We start from the raw sequence: 19868 nt of genomic DNA, 5'->3' as shown, positions 1-19868 counted from the left end.
ACCGCTGTCACCATCATCATCACAACCACCACCATCCCACCATCACCATCATCACCAGCACCACTTCCATAATGACCACCATCACTGTTATCACTATCATCATCATTCCTACCATCACAACCATCATCACAATAACCATCACCATAACCACTGCTGTCACCATCATCATCACAACCACCACTGTCCCACCATCACCACCAGCAGCCTCAGCAAAGCTAAGCACATAGTGCATCCTTCCAAGCGCATAATATATAGCCTCCATCTGGCTCTGGAAAGCCTAGAGAGCTGGAGTAGGGGCATAGCATCAATCCTCAAGAAACTGTCCTGAGTTCTTGGTCAGCCGGTGCCATAGGCCTCCCCCAAGCTAGACCATAAGCTCAAGCTCCTGTCACTGGGCCCCTGCCCTTGACCCCGCACTCCCAGTGCCATTTCCAAAAGATGCCCTCCTCCACCCCCTGTTGTCCTTCAGAGCCCTCATCATCAGCGTTGATGGAGGCATTCAGAGAGCTTTGAAGGAGTTTACAGTGATCTCCAAGAGCCCTTGCTATTTGATTTCTTTTTCTTTTAATCTCTGATAGTCTGAAAGCAATTTATCTTAGAGCTTATCAGGGCCTGTTATTTCTTGATGCCTTTGAAGATTGTCAGAAGGACACAGACAGTGGTAAAGGGTACCGGGAAAAAGGTAGACTCTTAGGACTCATTTACTTCTTTTTCAAAACCTCAGTTCCGTCGTGGAGATGAAAACCCAAATTGACACAGCAAACTTAAAAAGAGCAGTGGTTAAAAAAGTTCCCAGCAGAGGCAGAGTGTGAAAGATGCATGCCGCCGTAATGATGGTAAGAGCCCAACCCTTCAGTGCACTTGGAGGCAAATGTCTTCAAAGCAATCAGGACCTCTGGAAGAAGGGTGCCAGTATAAGGCCACGGCCAGGGATGGGTGCAGGACCAGCCACAGGCCTGAAGCCCAGAGCCTAGCTTTCCACTCTGGGCCAACCTCACCTGGTCTATGCCTCCATGGAAGATGCCATGGCCCCCAAAGGCACCTGATAGTTCTTTAGTTCTAAAACTAGCACAAGGTGGAGACTATCGAGGGTTTACAACCTTTTCATAAGTAAGTGTACCTATAAAATATCTGACATGAAGGTAAAAAATTGAAGGTAGAGGATTCCACACTGAAGAATTTCTCAGGAACGAAGGCCACAGCAACAGGACGTACTTTTTTCTATAGGTTCGTTCATTCATTCCTCCAATTTTACAGGGTTCCTGGCAGGAACAGGGCACTCCACTGAAGACAATGGTGGGGGACCCTAGAGGGGTCACGAGCTCATCGAGAGAGATGTGGACCAGCCTCGGTGGCTCAGAGAGTAGCACACTGAACTGCAATGCTGGAGGCCACATGGCTCTCTGTGGGTGGATCTGAGCGGACCTGAAAACATGCTGCACACGTGCCCAGCATCCTGCCTAGCTAGGGTACGAGAAGGGGGTCATGGCATGACAAGACCCTGCTGAGGGTGCCTCTATTTCTCGCTCATGTGCACACACGTACATGTATACTCTCTGTCATGAATAAAATAATTAAAAACTTACAACAAAGAAGATGATGTGCCAGCACACAGAGCCCAATACTCAGTGAGTATGTGTGCCAGAAGTGCAGCGAAGCAGAGGGGATGCTTAAACGGTGACTGATCGGAACAAGTTAAGAGAGCCAGAAACGTGCTCCATTTGGGACTGCAGCTCAGGAGCTTTGCCTCCCACTGAAAACAGTTCTGTTTTGCCATGACACGACCCTTCAACTCAGCATCTCGGTTCTTGCTAAACTCAAGCTATTTTACACGCAAGAAGCCCTGGTGGCCTGAGGTCTGTACCCGGTGGATAAAGAGCCTAAACAGGGCAACACGGAAACAAACTTACTTTGTGACCAAGTGAAAAAAGAGCATATTCGTATCTCTTGAAAAGAAAAAGAATCATGTTCAATCAATCCAACTACATAACATTTCCCTCTACTTAAATAAAATAAAATAAAATAATGCATTATCTCAACAAACCCATTTATTTCCTAAAAGGAACTGGAGGTAGCCAACTTTACTTGCTCTGTGCTAGCTTGGCAATGTATTATTCTGGCTCATCTCCAGCAAGTGCATAGGAAATTGTTTTAATATGTGTACCTTTAGAGACAACACACACTATACAGTCCTCCGAGACAGAGACCAAATACTATAAAAATGTGCTGAGAGCATCACAAGCTGGATGCAGAGGCACCTCCACCTCTACTTCCGCCATCCCTAGTGCTCCTAAGAAGAAGAAAGAGGAAGAGGAGAAAGAAGAGAAGGAGGATGAGAAGGAGGAGGAAGACGAGCAGGGGGGGAGAGGGTGAGGAGAGGGAGAGAAGGATCAGCTATGACAGACTGGCCTCTGTATGCGCTTGAAGCTGGGACTGTGCTGTTTCCTTCAGGAACATGATCTCACTAAATCCCATGGTAACAATGGAGGCAGAGATTTATCTCCACTGAAGGGAGGAACTGAGAGTTGGGTAGAAGGGCAACCCACTGTTAAGTACAGAGTCTGAATACAATGCAGAGCGCCCATGTGCCACTCCCACCTTGGGCTGGAACTGTTACCGCAGCCCAGGCAGGTAGCTCTGAGGTCTGAGAAGGAACTTAGGCCAGAGATAAAGGGGAAAGCGGGCTCCTCATAAACACCCGCGCATGCTCCACACTTCCTGCTGCTGCACACCCCGTGCCTTAACTAGCAGGTTTCCCAGGTCCCACCCCATGGCGGTGGAGGTGGGAGCCCAGGACGCGTGTCTGTAACCACCACCCCAACCTGGTTCCGACTCAGGAGGACATGGACTCCGTGACTCTGGTCAGTTTCTTACGGACTGACTTCACGAGCGCAGGAGGCTCCCAGCCTGCCTCGTCAGCACATCCACGCACACGCTCTGACATGGCAACCCCCATCCCCGGGACAGAGCACTCAGGAAATAGTGCTGACCCTCACAGTGGGTGATCAGAGCCGGCCCTTTCTATTTTATTTCACTTTTTAGACAGGTTTCTTGCGGCGCAGTAAAGTGACTTCTCAACCTCCTACTGGATCACAACCTGTCGATTTTTTTCTTGAAAGAATGCTGCCCCAGGTGTTCTGTACACATTTTCTAATTTGATCTTCACAACCCTGGGAGGTAGTGGGAACTACTTCATCTCCATTTTAGAGATGAGAAAACGGAGGCTCATGAGGGCTAAGCAATTCGCCGAAAGTCACAGAGGTAGAGGAGGGGCCTAAACTTGAGCATGTCAGCACCAAGTCCCTCAGTCTCCTAAAATCACGTTTGCTCAGATTTCTTCTTCCCAGTCTGCGCAGTCCTGGGCGTGGTATGTTTCCACAGCGTGGCTGGCTTGCTCCCCTGACGAGGTCTCCTCATTTCTTGATGCCAATATGCTGACACCTGGTTATTAACAGGACAGAAGTGGCAGGGGAAGGAGCCTGGATTAAATACATACACGCCTTCCAATCCTTAGCTACAGCCTCAGCTAAGGAATGGTGTAAGAGCTGCACAAACAGGCACTTAGCCAATTTGTCTGGGAGTCCTAATGTAAGTGGAATGGGCCAGGATATGGGTCTGGGCGTGGCAAGGAGGGTGTACGGAGATGGCTATTTCAAATGTCCTTAACTGCTGCTCTGCTCGGGAGTCTGACGGGAGTAAATGCTGAAACAAATACGGAAGCCAGGCAGACTTCGACAGCTCTGGTGCCCTCTCCAGGGTCACAGGCAAGGAAGCGAGCCCCACACTGTGTAGGGATCACCCAGAAGCCTCAGTCCTGTGCTTTCCCAGTCGGCACCACCCCCTGCTGATCCAGTCGGACACTGCCAGGACCAGCGCCCTCAGCTCAGCCACAAGGACAGGTGAGGCACTTGTACATCTCAAAGCACATTCACTTCCTGCCGGAGTCCGCCACACCCTGAGAACCCTGCGGTGTTATTCACTCCACTTCCGAGAGGGCAAGCATCTGCACAGGCCACAGAGCCCAAGCCAAGCCCACCCTGTGCCTGAGCACACCCTGTGCCCGGAGTCCCTGATGGCATCCACTGCACAGCAGGGCTGATGCTACTGGGGACTGGGGACAGGAAGGAGGGCACGGTCACGTGCAGACAGGATGGCACTGCAAACTACAGGCAGTTTTCTTAGATGTGTCATAATTTTTGAAAACCCGGACTTAACACTTGAGGGCCAGCAGATGGCAGAATGGTTGCAAAGCTGGACTCCCACATGGTCAACCGTGGTTCAAGTCCTGGACTTGGACCTGGTGACATGAAACTCATGCCAGGCACATGTGTGTGCATGCTCAAGATCCTGAGAGAATGGAGGAGAAGGGATTGTGGCATGACCATTCCCTTCCTCCCCCCAGGAGTGGGTGATTTCTCACTTTCCTTCTCACCGTCTGTCTCTCTCTGGTGAGTTCATGTGCTAAAGCCTCTTAGAAAGAAAGAAAGAAAGAAAGAAAGAAAGAAAGAAAGAAAGAAAGAAAGAAAGAAAGAAAGAAAGAAAGAAAGAAAGAAAGAAAGGAAAGAAAAAAGAAAGGTCAATGCATAAACTCCCTGGAGTTTGCCTGCATGCTCTTATTAGCTGATTTCAGAGAGTTCGAGCAAATCCTGTGAATTTAAAACAATCTGTGGTTGTCAGTTCTGTCTTAGTGAAAATTAGCACCAAAAATGCACCCTGGGATTTCCATCCCTGACGTGCAGATCCACGGAATGCAGTATACGCACAACATGGAACACTCAGCTACAAAAGGAGTGGCGGCAGCAGGGAGAGGCTTCACAGAAGCCTGTGCCTACCCTGCGATTCTCTGTATAGGAAATGCCCAGAGCAGGTCAATCCATAGCCAGAGAGTGTGTCAGTGGTGTCCTAGGGCTCAGGAGGGGCCTGGAGCGAAGGCAGAATAGCTAATGGGGGCTCCTTTATGGGCTGATGAAAAAGTTCTAAAATTAACCGTGCACAGCTCTGTGAATGTGCTAAAATCCATTGAATTTCACACTTCAAATGAGCGAATTGTATGGTATGTGAATTACATTTCAATAAAGTTTTTACCAAAAAAAAAAAAAAAACCCTACCTTAGCCTCCAAAAAAAAAAAAAAAAATCTACCTTAGCCTTACTGCAGGTACTGAATTCATTTAAAACACCAGGTGATAGCACTTTCAGATCAAGAGTCTGCACGCGGAAGAAGCAGAAGGCTTTTTGACTGTGTCAACAGTCCCTTGGCACCCCTGGCTTCATGACTGGAATAATTTACAAGCTCAAAAGACAAGTTTTGTCTAAACTCAAAATACAAAATACGAGAGCCTGTCTTTTAAGTCATGCCATCTTCATCCCGGGCAAGTCCACGAGCCTCGTGGAAAATGCGAACGGCTTCCCCCTGGTTTCTGCTGCCCACTCTGCTAGGAATTCCCTCCTTGCCCTCTTCTACCCAAGTCAAAGAACCGCTGGCCTCAGGCTGGTGGCTCCGCCGTCAGGGAGAGGATCGTATTGGCCCTGCTCACCACCACATCCCCACCACGTGGCCACACTGCATTACCATCCATTGTTTTCTCCCTGGTAAAACAGAGCACTGTGAGGCAGGGACCAGGCCTTACTCCCCCGTGAGATCCCAGCGCCTGGCATGCAGGGAACTAGGGCTGCAGCCTGGTCAGCCGCTTCAGAAGCAGCGGCAGTGCGTTCACCTCTAAATGCGTCCCAACCAAGGAACTGCAAATACCAGCAAGGGAAAGGGCTGAAATTACACGTTCACCGCGTCTACGAAAACCGGAGTGCTAAAGAAGCAGGGAACAGGGAAACATCCTTCTTCACGTCGCCGAGTCACGCGCCTTTCCTCGGCACCCTGCCCTTCTCTTGCAGTAACCTGCAGAGACACGCTATTATTGCAGCGTAAAGCCTGACCCAACACAGTCACTGCCTTTATGACAAAGTCCACCGCCACGGCGTTCCTTCAAGTGATTACAGTGCCCTAGAGGCCACCGGGAACGGTGCAGCTGACATTAATAGCCAGCCACAACCAAGACGGCAGTGCAAGCAGTGATGAGTATGGCTTGAATTTTGTCTCTTACTGACAGGGTGACCAGCTGTGTGGCAAATTACCAAACAACCTGGCGGCACCAGGATCCTAACCTATCAAGTGGAGGAAATAATTCCTGGTTCCTAGAGGTGATGTGAGACCTACGTAAAACAGGACAAGAGCCTGACCCAAAGGATAAAACCAGTAACTGCTAGGGCCAGCAGGCGGCATGGAGGTTAAGGCACTGGATTCCCACATAGCCGACTCCATAGTTCAGGCCCTGGGCTCAGCAGCTTGAAAATCATGCTGGAGGAATGTGCATGCGTGCTCAAAATCCCGAGAGGAGAATGACATGGCAATCCCTCCTGGGAAGGTGACTTTTCACTTCCCCTTCTCTCTGTCTCTGTCTCTCTCTAGTGAGCACATGTGCTTTATGGCAAAAACTGAAAACAAAAGTAAAGCAAAAACCCAGTAACTGTTACCTCCTTTGGCCCTGACTCACACTCCCCAGATGCCTTTTTTAATTTTTTTGTTTGCTATAGGGTGTGTGTGCCTGCTGAAGAGAGAGACAGGAAAGGTGAGAAAGCATCCCCCCAGAGGGATGACCGTTTCACTTCTCTAAAGATTTTGGGCATGCAAGCACATGTGGCCAGCATGCATTTCAAACCTCTGGATCTAGAACTCCAACAGTGTTACTGGTTACATGAGATCCAGCTGCCTCCCACCCCCGGATGCCTTCTGAGTGTTAATACTGAAGAGATGAGCCTCTGAAGGAAGATTCATGTCCACAGAGGGTTGAAAAGAGAAACTAAAGAAGAATGAAAGCATTTGAAATTCAAAGATCTTAACTCATGTTCTCAACACTCCCCCACTGGCCACGAGGCCTAGGGATGTGGCCAAGAGGCTGAGCATCAGTATCCAGGCTGAGAAAAGTCACTGGGCTGGACCAGGGCCCTCTCACACACACGACGGGCAAGCAAAATGGGAGTGTGGGAAAATGCAGGCAGTCCCATAAGGTCCATTATAACTGCCTCAGTCAGGTCCACTGTGGGGCCTGTATTTCAAAACCTCTAAAACAGAGCAGTGAGTTTCAAAATGGCAATAAGTAATAATAATTATAATGGTCAATTGCACTAGTGGCTATTCTATGCCAGGCACTGATGTCATGGACCAAGTCCACCACAACCACAGTCCCCTAAATGAGTTCAGTGCCCATGAGCCCTGTGACAATGGGTGGCTGACACTCACGGCCAGCCACTACCAAGAGGGCAGCACAGGGCACTGAGACATTTACAAATATTCCCTCACTTCATCCTCACCTGACAACGGGGAAGTGAGGCACGAAGTGGTTACAGAACCCATCCCAAGGCCAAGCATGGGGAAGATGGGAGAGCCAAGGTTTGAGCCCAGCACCCTGCTTCCCGGCCTTACCCGCTGCACTCCAGGGCTTCTCCTAAGAACCCATCCTCACGGTGGCTCCACTCCCTCTTGACTTCAGATGAGTTTCTAGCAAAGCCACCTCAGTGAACGGCCAACTCAGTTTTCCTGCCCTAGGTGAGTGCTGGAAGCAACACCACCCTAACAGCAAGTCCATGGGGAATTTATAAACCACCTTCATGCCCTACTTGGAGAAAGGGGGGAAAAAATCGGGGAGGGAGAGACAGACAAACAGGGAGAGACAGAGAGAGAAACTGTACCCAGAAGTAGCAGGTGACAGGCAGAGGCCAGTACGCAGTCAGCTCTGTGACAAGCACTGCGCCAGGTTCCTGATCGAGAACACTGTACTCCCACCTCCCAACCACCGTAAGAGCTCCATATACGTATACGCACACACATGTGCATGCAGACATATAAACTGTGTACATGTGTGTATGTATGCGTGTATATGTATATAGAGGAGTTACTTCTTTAAGTTATATTTTATACAGAAGGCTACCAGGTCTCAGAAAGGATCAGAGAAAAACAAACAAACAAGCCACCTAGTACACAAAAATGAAATGTTATCTGTCGATGATAACGTATACGTTGACGTCTCTGACTTGACTAATACACATGGTATTCATGCTGGGAAAAACCATCTTGTACACTGTGATTAAATAGAAGTTCAAAAAAATCAAAATAAATCAATAAAAGCTCAAATGAAAAAGAAGATGTCATTTGCCCAAGGCCAGGGGGCTTGTGAGAGTGCAAGAGCTGGCGTCTGGACCCAGGCACTTACGCCCAGCACACACCCTACCCACCCAGCACCCGCGCACCTGATTCCACCCTTCGTGACAAACTGAGAGGGTGTTAGTCATTTTTATGCCAGAAAACGGAGGCAGCTCATCAAATGTCTGAAGCCTCATTTTGCTGTCTGTGACATAAAAAAGGCTTCAATTAAAAGAAAACCACACCTGGGCCAGGTGTGCCTCCTTTAAACTTTAAGACGTCTCAGATCACTGTCAGGTGTCAGCCTCTTGAGCTAGATTAGAATTCGCAAAATAAACATTCATTCATTGTGTTACAAGATCTCTCTCCAAAGAATTAAACAAATATTTACCACCATGAATATTAACGGTACCTTGAATTAACATATCCATTTTTAAAAATGGCTTCACAGTCTCCCACAGAGTGCTTACAATAAGTAACACTACCTATGGCCAAGGTGGTCATCAACATTTCCTACCTCTCACTATGACCAAATACTGGCCCCCACACTTCACAGGCATTACCTAATTTAACCACCTGACAACCTTCCAGGCACCTATTATTATTATCCCTGCTCTTGATAATATTTTAACATGTCATTTAAGAAATCTTTGCTCTATTTCTACTCTGTAGGTCTTTTTCCTGTAGACTTCCTCTGATGCTGAGAAATTTGCATAAAAAGCAATTTTCTCGATCCGATCTCTGCTTTGAATGGATTAGAGACTCTCACTGTGAAAGCAACCTGGGTGAAGCCTTCAGGAAAGGGAGCACTGTTTAGAGAGAAGGCCTTCTCTACGTGTCAGGGCTGGATGCTCGCACACTGACGACCTGCAGCGGGGACCCGGCAGATGCACGAATCTGAGAAAGCAATGAGCACCCAGGGAGTCAGGGCTGCCGCTCGGGCTTGCTACTTACCAGCACTGTGTGCACTTTAAGATGTGCCTGTAGCTTATATTTATCTGGAGTCGAGTAGTCACAGCCGTCAGTGGGACACTTCAGCAAGATGTTACTGTGTTTCTGAATTACATGGCGTTTAAGGCAGTTTTTGGTGATGGAAGAGTAATGACACTGGGAGCAATAATACAGGTGTTCCCGGGTGTGGGTGCGGACATGCATATCAAAATGCACTTGGTACCAAAAAAGTTTGCCTAAAAAAATATTTTCACATGAGAACAAGGAAGTTTCTTTTATACTGAATTTGACTTTTTAAAAACTACCATTTTTTAATGCCTACATTTATCTCCCTCTTTGTGCTTGTCCAGGTCACCCTTCACACTTTCCACCATTTCTGTCTGGAAAGGACTTGTCAAAGGTGGGCGGCTGCAGGCGTTAAGGGTGCTGCCAGTTCTCGCCTCGTGTCAGGACCAGGAGAGGAGACACGATGCTTACCGAGGACCGGTTACGGTGCCAAGTACCACCGTGCGCACGGTTCTGCTGAGGCCCCCGGGGTGCAGAGCTGGCCTTCCCACTTCCTGCCCTGCCAGCTCCCCAGAGCTCTCAGCAGAAGCAGGAGGGGGTCTCGGGGCCTCCCTACAAAGAGCTGTAGCCACCTTCATATTCCTCTCCCTGCTCCTCTAGGACATGGCCACAACTCAAAGCTCGACTTTGCACTTGTCACGTGCCAGAAGAAAGATTCTTCTTGGTTCGAGTTCTAGTAGAGGTCATGAGGCGACCTCAGTGTGCACACCTGACCAAGCCCAGCGGTCGGCGGCAAGGTCGCCCTGGCTGCCTCCATGTGACCGCGAGTGCTACCTACAACACGGGGCGCCTGTCCCTAGCTACAGTAGAGGACGGCAGCTCACTTGGAAGGTGTTCTTTGCCAAGAGACATGAGCTCCAATCAAACATGAGGTGACCACAGCGTGATGGGAATGGAAGGGGCTGCTGGGAAGGAGAGCCCCACTCAGCTGCACGCCCGGTGCTGCTTCCTTACCACAGTATTCACACTCCAGGTCTCCGTAAACCTTCCGGATCCTCTCGCACAAGCTAGTGTTCATTTGCTTCTTCTGCAAACTGTCCAGAACCTTCATGAAGGCAGTGATGCCAGGCCGGTGCTCGAAGCCAGGTTTGCAAGAGTCAGGCTGGCATGCGGCAGGGTCCCCACCACCAGCTCCCTGAGGAAGGAGGTCTGAGGCCTTAGCTGGGTTCGACCTGAGACATCTGCTAGGATCGGGTTCCCTGTCAGGAAGGGGAGCCTCTGTCTTCCCTTCACCTGGAGGGCTCTCAGCACCCTGGCTCTCCTGGTGTGGCCCTGCACCTTGTGCCTTGGGTAGAGGGAGTGCGGTTTCTTCACCCTGAGTTTTGACGTCGCCCCCGTGATGGGTGTCCGAGGTCTCGGGAGCAGTGGAAGCCTCGGTGGAGGAGGGATTATTTTTCAACAAAAAATCCTGGGAAACCACTGCATGTGGATGCAGGTCCGATGAGACCACAGTGGTGTCCAGCTCACAGGGTGGCAGGGCACTTCCCGCCTGGGGGGCAGCTAGGTGTCCAGCCGGGACCGGCATCTCCACTGGGGCCTCCAGCTCCCTCTGATCCTCCTCGGGCTGAGTGTCCCCAGCGCGGGATTTCTCCTTGAGCGCATTCACACCCTGGAACACAAACTCCTCTTCCAGCTGCAGCTGGTCCCCCAGGGCTTCTTGCTGGATGTCCCCGCCAGGCTCCAGGAGGCAGAAGCTCTGGTTGATGGAGCTGGTGAAGACCAGCGTCTCCTGGGCAGCCCCGTGCGCCTCTCTGATGTGGGAGCGCAGCCTGATGGAGCTGACGAACTTCTTGAAGCACATGGCGCAGACGTACACGAACGGGTGCTTTCGGACGTGCAGCTCCAGCGCCTGGTACTTGGTGGCCCCGTGGCCGCACAGCTCACAGGCAAAGGGCCACTTGTCGCTGTGGACCAGCATGTGGCGGTCACGGTCCAGCTCATTCTTGAACTTGCGCTCGCAGATGTGGCAGTCGTAGAGCAGCTGCCGCTTGCCCTCCCTCGTCATCAGGCAGAGCTCGTCCAGCGCCTCCTTGACCTTCTTGTCCTGCGGGTCGTGTGCGTCTCGGATGTGCTTGATGAGGTTCTTGACGTCAGAGTACTTCTTCTTACAGAAGCGGCAGTGCTGTTTGATCTTCTTGTGCACCCGCTCGATGTGCACCTTGAGGTGGCCCTTGCTCAGGCAGGTGAAGGAGCAGTAGTCGCAGGAGAACTTCTCGCCGGTGTGCTTGCGCAGGTGCACGTTGAGGTTGGCCTTGATGGCGCTGGCGTAGCTGCACTGGGGGCACTTGTACGGCTTCTCGTTGGTGTGGATCCTCAGATGGGCCTGCAGTGAGTGCTTGAACTTGAAGACCTTATTGCAGTACTCGCAAGTGAAGATTTTGAGCTGGGTGGGACCTAGCCTGGAAACAGATGACAGCACGGTTACAACCAGAGGCCTTGCACCTTCCTTCCTAAAGAACTCTAACTCCTTCTTCTGAACCAATATCAAAGGCCAAGAAGTGAACGGACTGGGCCAAGGGACGGAGGGGTGTTTTCATTGTCAACCAACCAACTGGAGGACCCAGTCTCAGCACACACCGAGATGAAACAGTGGGCTGTGGTCCTTCGGGAGCGCATGGTTACACGGAGAGGAGACAGGCCAGCAAGTGGCTGCACAAAAGTGGGGTAAGTGCTGTGGGGACATGCATGGGGCAAAGAGAAGGAGCCCTCTAACCTGGAGTAAGGCAGTTGGGGAAATTGGCGGAAGAGGAGATACCATCGTTAAGACTTGAAGAACAAGTAAGAGGGAGATGAGAAGGGAGAGGGACAAGGAACATGTCACTCACAACATGCACAGCACCAATCAGCTTGCTCCTTACAGGCCTGTATTTATTCTGGGTGTTTTAACAGGACTAGTCTTAATGGAACAACCTCAGCCTGCTTCATTAGACAAGATGAACCAGCATGTTCAACAGCGTTGAGATTCCAGACTTGTGTATCCATTCAGCCAACTGACAGGTGTGATGGTCTCTCCCCTTTCACGAGTTTCCATCAGGCTAGCCATCAAGGAAAGACCCCTGGCCTTTCTCCACATCCTTGCTTCTCCCAGAAAAAGAGAACACGTCTCACAGTTCAGTCTAGAACAGGACCCAGAATTCATGAGCCAAGCATCACCTCTCCCCTCTGCTAAGTCTGTGCCTGCTTGTGGTGAGTATGGGGAACAGCAGGTGTGTAACCAGGTGGGCATCTGCAAACCTGGCCAGCAGCGTCCAGGACTGCAGTGAGGCTGGCTTAATCCGCAGCATGGGAACAGGAAGCTCGCTGTTTTCTTGCAGCCCTGTCCTCTCCCACACGTCTGTCAGTAACAGAGCTGATGGCTGCCGCTCCACCTTTGCCTCCTGTTATGGTCAGTTTAGAGCTCACATGGGGTAAATAGGATTGTCATTTATTAACTTTATATGCCATTTATTAGTTAACACCTGCCGATAAGTTTCAGGCCCTGTGTTCTATTTTGTGCATGTGATAGAGATAAACCACAGTGTGCCTCATGGATCGCACCCTTCAATATGGTAATGTGTGCGTGGAATGAGACATGATAATAATGGTGACAGCTATTGGGTACATACGACAAACTCTATGCTAAGTATTTAACCCCAATTCTATTGTCTTCAACACTTTACAGATAAAAACTGAGTGTCAGGATCAGCAGGTGGTGTGGTAGTTATTACGCTGGATTCCCACATGGCTGAATGCAGTTAGAATTTCAGACCTGGCAGCTGAAAATCAAGCGGGGCACATGTGCATGTTTGCCCAAAGTCCCAAGAGGGGCAACCCATTTTCCAGGACCCCTCCATTCTCGGGAACTCGGGTTTTCCTTCCCTCTCCTTTAATAAACTCTCTGCTTTGTTCATGAATTCCCTGCTTTGCTATACCTACTCTCTGAGTCCGCAGCTCTAATCCTTCCTGAGTGTGGGACAAGAGCCTGTGTCTCACTGCGAGTGTGGCCCGATCAGCCCTGTGCCCCACATTCCTGAGTCATATTGTGGTGCCTGGGCTGGGAAACATCTAGAATCCCCGTCTTCACATTAGAATGGTAAGTAATGCAGATTTTCTATCCTTTTTTCAGGACATTCATGTCCTTAGCGGCAGGTGGCATGGTAATTATGGCACTGGATTCCCATATTTGATCGTGGTTCAAGTCCTCGACTGAGTGGCTTGCTTTCTCACTTTCTCTCTCTCTCTCTGTGTCTCTGTGTCTCTCTGTTCAAATTATTATTATTATTATTATTATTATTATTATTAATCAGAACAATAAATAAAATTATATTATTCTTTAAAAAAAATAATATCCCAAGAGGAGACTGGAAGAGAAGGGACTGCAGTGTGTCCACCTCCCCAAGGGGTGATGTCTCACTGTCCCTCTCTCTGTCTCTCTCTGGCAAGTATACGTGTCCAATGGCAAAACTCCCAAACAAAACAAAACAAAACAAATAACTAAGTAAATAAAAGCACCGAGTGTCTGCCCAGCATTAGTACGTGCTGAAGCCAGGATCTGACCCCAGGCAGGCTGACTGCGCAGCACGCGCATCCGTCCCCGACCTCTACTCTGCCTGAAAGCACGGGCACAGAGTGACTCGTCTCCCTGTGCGGGGCTTCCACTGCTGCTGGTGTGGTCGAACCTTGTTTCAGAATCACAAACAATAGTCACAGGCACGCACCAGGGACGGGAACTGGCAAATGACACCGAAGAGACAAGTTAGGTGTCCTCCCTGCTCACAACTGCGCCCCCATACTGAGTGCCCAGGTTCTCCATGCAGGACTTCAGACACCCGGTCATGCCATGCCATTGATCAGACGCCAGGAAGCTGTACCCATTACAACAGCGAAGTCTGTGTTACGAGACCATCCATGTTACCATGCCTGATCAACACAGGTGGACTTGGCTTTCAATTTCAAATATTTAAATGAATTGTGGTCCATAAATACCAGAGGGTACAATTTACAGATGTAATTAAAATATTCAAATTTGAAAGTCACTGCTATGCCTGCATGCTAAACCCAAGGCTAATTTAAGGAGAGTAATTTAGATCTTTCTCAAGTGACAAAGATATCCACAAGGCGACACAATATAGGGAACACTGAAGGAAGAAATCCTAGATGCATAATGTTTATTAAATAAACAAATCACAGTACTTCCTCCTCTAATGCAAGATCTAAATGGTCTTGGGAACATCTTCGCTATGCTTTCTTCTAATATTAGACAAAGACCTGGCAAAGCCCTCCACGCCCTGTTCCCACCAAAGGTACCGAGGATGACGAAGATGCTAAGCGGCCTTCTGCTTTCTAGCACAAGCTTCAAACTCAGACCATGGCCCAGCGCACAGCAGTGCTGCAGCGTGCCTGCGACTCCTGTCAGAGTCTCCTCTCTAATGTTACCTGTTCAGTGAGAAACGAGATCCCACCACTGCGTTTTAGAAAGAAATCAGGTAGAACTTAAAAGGTCAGACTCCTTAATCCAGTTATTCCTCTCTATCACTCTCTCGCTCTGTCCCTCTCTGGTCAAATTAAAATAAATAGATAAATAAAATTAAATAAAGTAATTCTTTAAAAAACAAGAAAAAAAAAAGTAACAATCAGGTGTGCATGTTTAAAAGACCTCGGCTTCAGTGCCAAGGAGAGAGTAGATTACAGTATATCCTGACACAGTTACATCAGGTCACTTGATATGAACCGAAAGATTTGTGATTAATTTGAATAGCAATGGAAAATAAGTATAATGTGATTAGGTTTTAAAAGCAAGATACGAAACTGCTTATAAAATTTAAATTCAATAGAAGGTGCTGAAAAAAGGCTATAAAGGACCAGCAGTTAGTGTAATGGCTATGTCGCTGGACTCCCACGTAGTCGACCATGGTTCGCATCCCGGACCCGGTGGCTTAAACTCACACCGGGCACATGTGTGTGCATGCCCAAGATCCCAAGAGGAGAAAAGAAGAGAAGGGATTGCAGAGTGGTCATCCCTCCTGGGAGTTGATTTCTTGCTTCCTGTCTCTCTGTCTCTCTCTGTCTTTCTGGTGAGCGCACGTGCCCTATAGCAAAAACCTCTCCAAAAAAAGAAAAAAAAAAAAAGAAATGCATTAAAAATGTTAACAGTGATGAGCTCAGCCATGGAGGCTCACACTGCTAAGACACTGTGGCTTGGAGGCTAAGGCCACATGGGGGCCCAGGTTCAGTGCTCAGCCCAGCCTAAAAGAGCCAGGAATGGCAGTGTGCCCCTGTGACCTGAGCCAGCTGGGAGACTGGGGCAGGAGGTTCCTGGCAAGAGTCTCTCAAAAACCAGTATGTCTGGGGACCAGCAGTTGGCATAATGGCTATGTTGCTGGACTCCCATGTAGTCAACCATGGTTTGAGTCCTGGACCCAGTGGCTTAAACTTGCGACAGGCACATGTGCATGCGTGCCCAAGATCCCAAAAGGAGAATGGAGGAGAAGGGATTGCAGCATGGCCATTCCCCCAGGGGGTGATTTCTCACTTTCTGTCTCTTGTCTCTCTCTGTTCTCTCTCTTTTTTTCGGGTGAGCGCATAAGTCCTATAGTAAAAAAAAAAAAAAACACTCTCTCAAAAAAAAAAAATCAGTATTCTGTCTCTCTCTCAAATAAATAAATAAGTAAATTAACTTTAAATATATAACATATATTTATAAATACATATGTAAATAATGGTTATATTTGAGTAATAATATTACAGATTATTTTCTTCTTTATTGTTTTCTGGGCTTCTAAAATTTTCTGTGTTTATAACCTAAAAGTGTCTATCTGTATTTTACAAAACAAAATGCTAAAGCAAAAAAAAAAATAGTCTCTTTTATAACTACTTTATAATTTATATAATAAAATATTAATAGAATACATCCCAAGAGGAATATAGCCTAGATCCGTTGATTAAATATTGAGCATATTTACCTGTAACTAGATTAGTATTTAGCTGCACACCTCCCCAACAGACCTTGAAATATCGTGAAGATAATTACTTAAGATACAAATCAACCTGAGTTGAGAAACGAGATGATCTTGAGATTTAATTCTATTACAGATCTGCCAGTGGAATGAGTATTTTTTACAACCTCGATAAATTCAGTTATTCGCGTTTACGAAAATAGAGGACCGAGGATACAAATTAATGAAGCATACCACACGATACTGTAATTGAGAGAGAGTGCAACATGCGCCAGACACTTTGCCTGTCTTTGGTCATTTATCCTCACTGCTAAACTAAGATTCTATTAGACAATCTTGCGGTGGAGTAATCACTGCTCAAAGGCAGTGTAATTTCTGCCAAGTCACGGTGGAGTGTAAGCTTCATCGGGGCAGGGGCTCAGTCGTCTTCCCCTTTGCTGTGTCAGCAATGCCCAGTTCCTAGCAGCTGCTTAGTTTGTCGAGCTGAACTCATGTGGAAGGGTCCAGATCCAGCCTACGTCTGACTCACAAAGCTTATGCTCTACTCAAACACATCTCATTCCCCCTCTTCCAGAAACAGGAAATCATCAGCAACTGACATTTTCTTTGTCTTTCCACAAGGACAAAATGTTTTCAGGCCTTAGGTGATCAGGGTTTGCTAACTGACGTCAGAAGATACGTTAGCACAACTGAACACAGACAGCCAGGGCAGGATGTGGAAAAACACTGGTTCACTATGGTTGGCTGACTGACCTGCCACACAAGAAGGGCAGCTTTTAATGTCGATTACAGTCTTAGGCAGCCGGTGTCTTTGATGCAGCAATTTCGATTCTAGTAATTCATCCCGAAGAAGTACGAAAGCTACACCTGCCAAAACTCTGACTGCCACAATACCTATGACAGCAAAAACCATCTATAACAATTACAGTACATCCATATAGTTATGGGAAACACATTTTTTAAAAAATGAAAGATTTTCTCAGGTATAATTTATAAGAAAGTTAAGGACAGCACGTTTGGTACTTCATGTTAAGAAAAAATAACAAAATTAAAGCCATATATGCTACCATGGCATTAAGACATCAACAGTCAAATAACCCTAACCAATAACAGCAGCCACCACAAAAGGCAACCCTGGGCTATGTTAACTCTACACCATACAGGATGTCGGAGCTTTCCACAACATGCTTGTGTCACTTTTGAAAGCAAAGGGAAATAAAGAGTTTTTCATTATAATATGTGTGGCCACAAAAATCAGAAAATGTATTAATGCCATGCTTACTAAGATTAAATGTATGTTTGCTTTAAGTAAAAGGTTCCACCTTCATTGAACCAGCGGGTGCTCAGTTCCAAAAGAATTGTGATCTGTCACGCATTTTGGGCTCAGTCAACATACTAAGAGCCAAAATAGAGGCATTAATTCTTCCATTAAATCAAAAAGTCGGGGCTGGCAGGTGGTATGGTGATTTAAAAGCGCTAGATTCCCACATGGCTGACTATGGTTCGAGTCCCGGTCCTGGCGGCTTGCTTCCTCACTTTCCCTTTCTCTATCTCTCTGATCAAATTTATAAATAATAACAACAAACAGAATTAAATAAATAAATAATTCTTTTTAAAAAGTCAAGACGTCAGTATCCTTTACAAATAAGTTTGTGAGTAGAATCCATATCAACGAACATGCTGATCCTTCTTGCACCCTATGGAGGTCATTCACGTTTGGCCTCTGGCTGCTGTCACACAGACCAGAACACTTTACCTGCTCGACTTCATTGGTTGCTCGTACGGTGTCTGCTGAATGGCGTATTCCTGGTACCCTCTGCGAGGTGCCAGGTCTGCTGTGGAGGTCTCCGGATTTGCAGTTCCTGTTTCGGGGGGCCCAGCCTCCACGGGAACAATTTTGGTAGCACCTGAGGTTGATGCACAATGCATTGTTTGTTAAGAGGACCAAAAGGGAGCACTGACCCCAGAAGACGGTGGGGGTTGGATGCCTATTTGCTTACTGTAACGGTACCTACGCAAGATAACATTTCCTTCAGTTCACACATTTATCTGTGTGTGTGTGTGGAGGTGAGGGGGGAGACTGAGGGGGAAGGACAAGTTTTCTAATAATCTAAATGTCCTCTCTTAAGATACATTTTCATTTTATCTATATATTTAAAAAGCAAAAATATCCATAGACCATACATGCTATGTCAAGACAGCATGGCTTGGGACTGGCTCTGTGGCTCAGCAGTGATACACAGCCCGAGGAAGCTGGAGCCCTCATGGTGACCGCCTTTCAAGTCTCACTGGTTGGAAGCCTAAGACACACTGGGCCTAGGTCTGACAGGCTGGAAAACTGAGGAAGGATGCTGTGGTGTGACCAGACCCTGCGGAGGGTGCTCATCCCTTTCTCTTTTTCTCTCTCTCTTTACATATTACTTATTATATTATATATATATATACATATATATAATATATACATACATATATACACATATATGTATATATGTGTGTGTATGTGTATATATTTATATAGTGTGTGTGTGCATGTGCTCATTCGAAAATAAAGATGAAAGGTTTTTTTTAAGATACGAAGCAGTGAAATAGACTGTAAACAGGAATTTAAGGTACCTGGGGTCTAGCTCCAAATATAGTATTAACCTTAATGACTCTGTGACTCTGTTCCCATCCTAAAAATGAAGGGTTTGGAGTGGAAATCTCAAAGGTTACCTTTACTTCTGCAATTCTACAATGTGAAATTACCAAAGACGTTTTATAACAGTGGGCACCTCACATGCGTACGTGAATGTGTGTATTAAGTACACTAATAAAAGGTTCCAATCTACCTGCTTAATTCTGGAATAGCAAAGGGAATCAATTATGCTTTCTTCACTCTTATAAAAATCTCAAAATGCTACCACTAATATGTTTTTTTAGAGATTTTTGCCTCAGGGCACATGACCTCTCCGGAGAGAGACAAAGACAAAGAGGGAATGTGAGAAATCACCCCCCGGGGGGATAGCCACACCGCACTCCCTTCTCTTCCATTCTCCTCCAGGGATCCTCGGCAAGCATGCACATGTGCCTGGTATGATTTTCAAGTCACCCGGTCTGGGACTCAAACCACAGTCCACCACATGGTAGTCCAGCGACATTACCACTATACCATCTGCTGGACCTACTACCACTAATTTTTGAGAAAAAAATGTGGAGCCTTGCTCTAGTGACCACTGAAAATAGGAAACTCTCTTATGGAATTTCATTTTCTAGCATAGTACTATACTAAACTAGAGTGAGACAAAGTAACTTTCTAGAAAGTTCTACTTTCACAGTTTTATGTGCTCTGTTCTCTACTGAATCCCTTTACTCTGCAATAAAATATAAAGGAGGAATTTATTTTGAGTTTTCGTTTTAAATAATAAATTATTATTAGCTTTGAAAATAGAGGCTTAAAAGACTGTAGGTGTTCTTAAAATCCTAAACTTGATTTATTAATTTTATTTGACAGCTATTGGCTCACTGAATAGAGAAAGAAAAGCAGTGTTATACTTTGAACTCTATCATAAACTGCTTTTTCTCTGAAGTATCTCATCCTGAAACATACATTTAAAAAAAAAAAAGGTAGCATTTCATATCAACTAGGTATTTCATGTAAAATAAATAGATCTGGAAATTTCTACTAGTATTAAATATTTGGTGAACCCCACTAAAAATACAGATGAAAGCAGGCTGAACAGTA

At 47.0% G+C, this 19868-nt stretch overlaps 1 protein-coding gene across 1 annotated transcript in view; it reads right to left on the bottom strand.

Annotated features, from left to right (window-relative positions):
• Positions 1 to 19868, bottom strand: part of ZFAT (zinc finger and AT-hook domain containing) — a 217737-nt gene that overhangs the window by 116936 nt on the left and 80933 nt on the right. The window contains exons 5-7 of the mRNA XM_006155514.3: positions 17904 to 18054; positions 10167 to 11611; positions 9150 to 9382 (exon numbers count right to left, since the gene is read on the bottom strand). Of these exons, the coding sequence (XP_006155576.1) occupies positions 9150 to 9382; positions 10167 to 11611; positions 17904 to 18054 (1829 nt within the window). The remainder of the gene's footprint in view (positions 1 to 9149; positions 9383 to 10166; positions 11612 to 17903; positions 18055 to 19868) is intronic.

Source organism: Tupaia chinensis, unplaced genomic scaffold (assembly GCF_000334495.1).
Source record: "Tupaia chinensis unplaced genomic scaffold, TupChi_1.0 Scaffold000459_1, whole genome shotgun sequence".
Lineage (NCBI taxonomy): Eukaryota > Metazoa > Chordata > Mammalia > Scandentia > Tupaiidae > Tupaia > Tupaia belangeri.
This window is presented reverse-complemented; position numbering and strand designations above follow the sequence as displayed.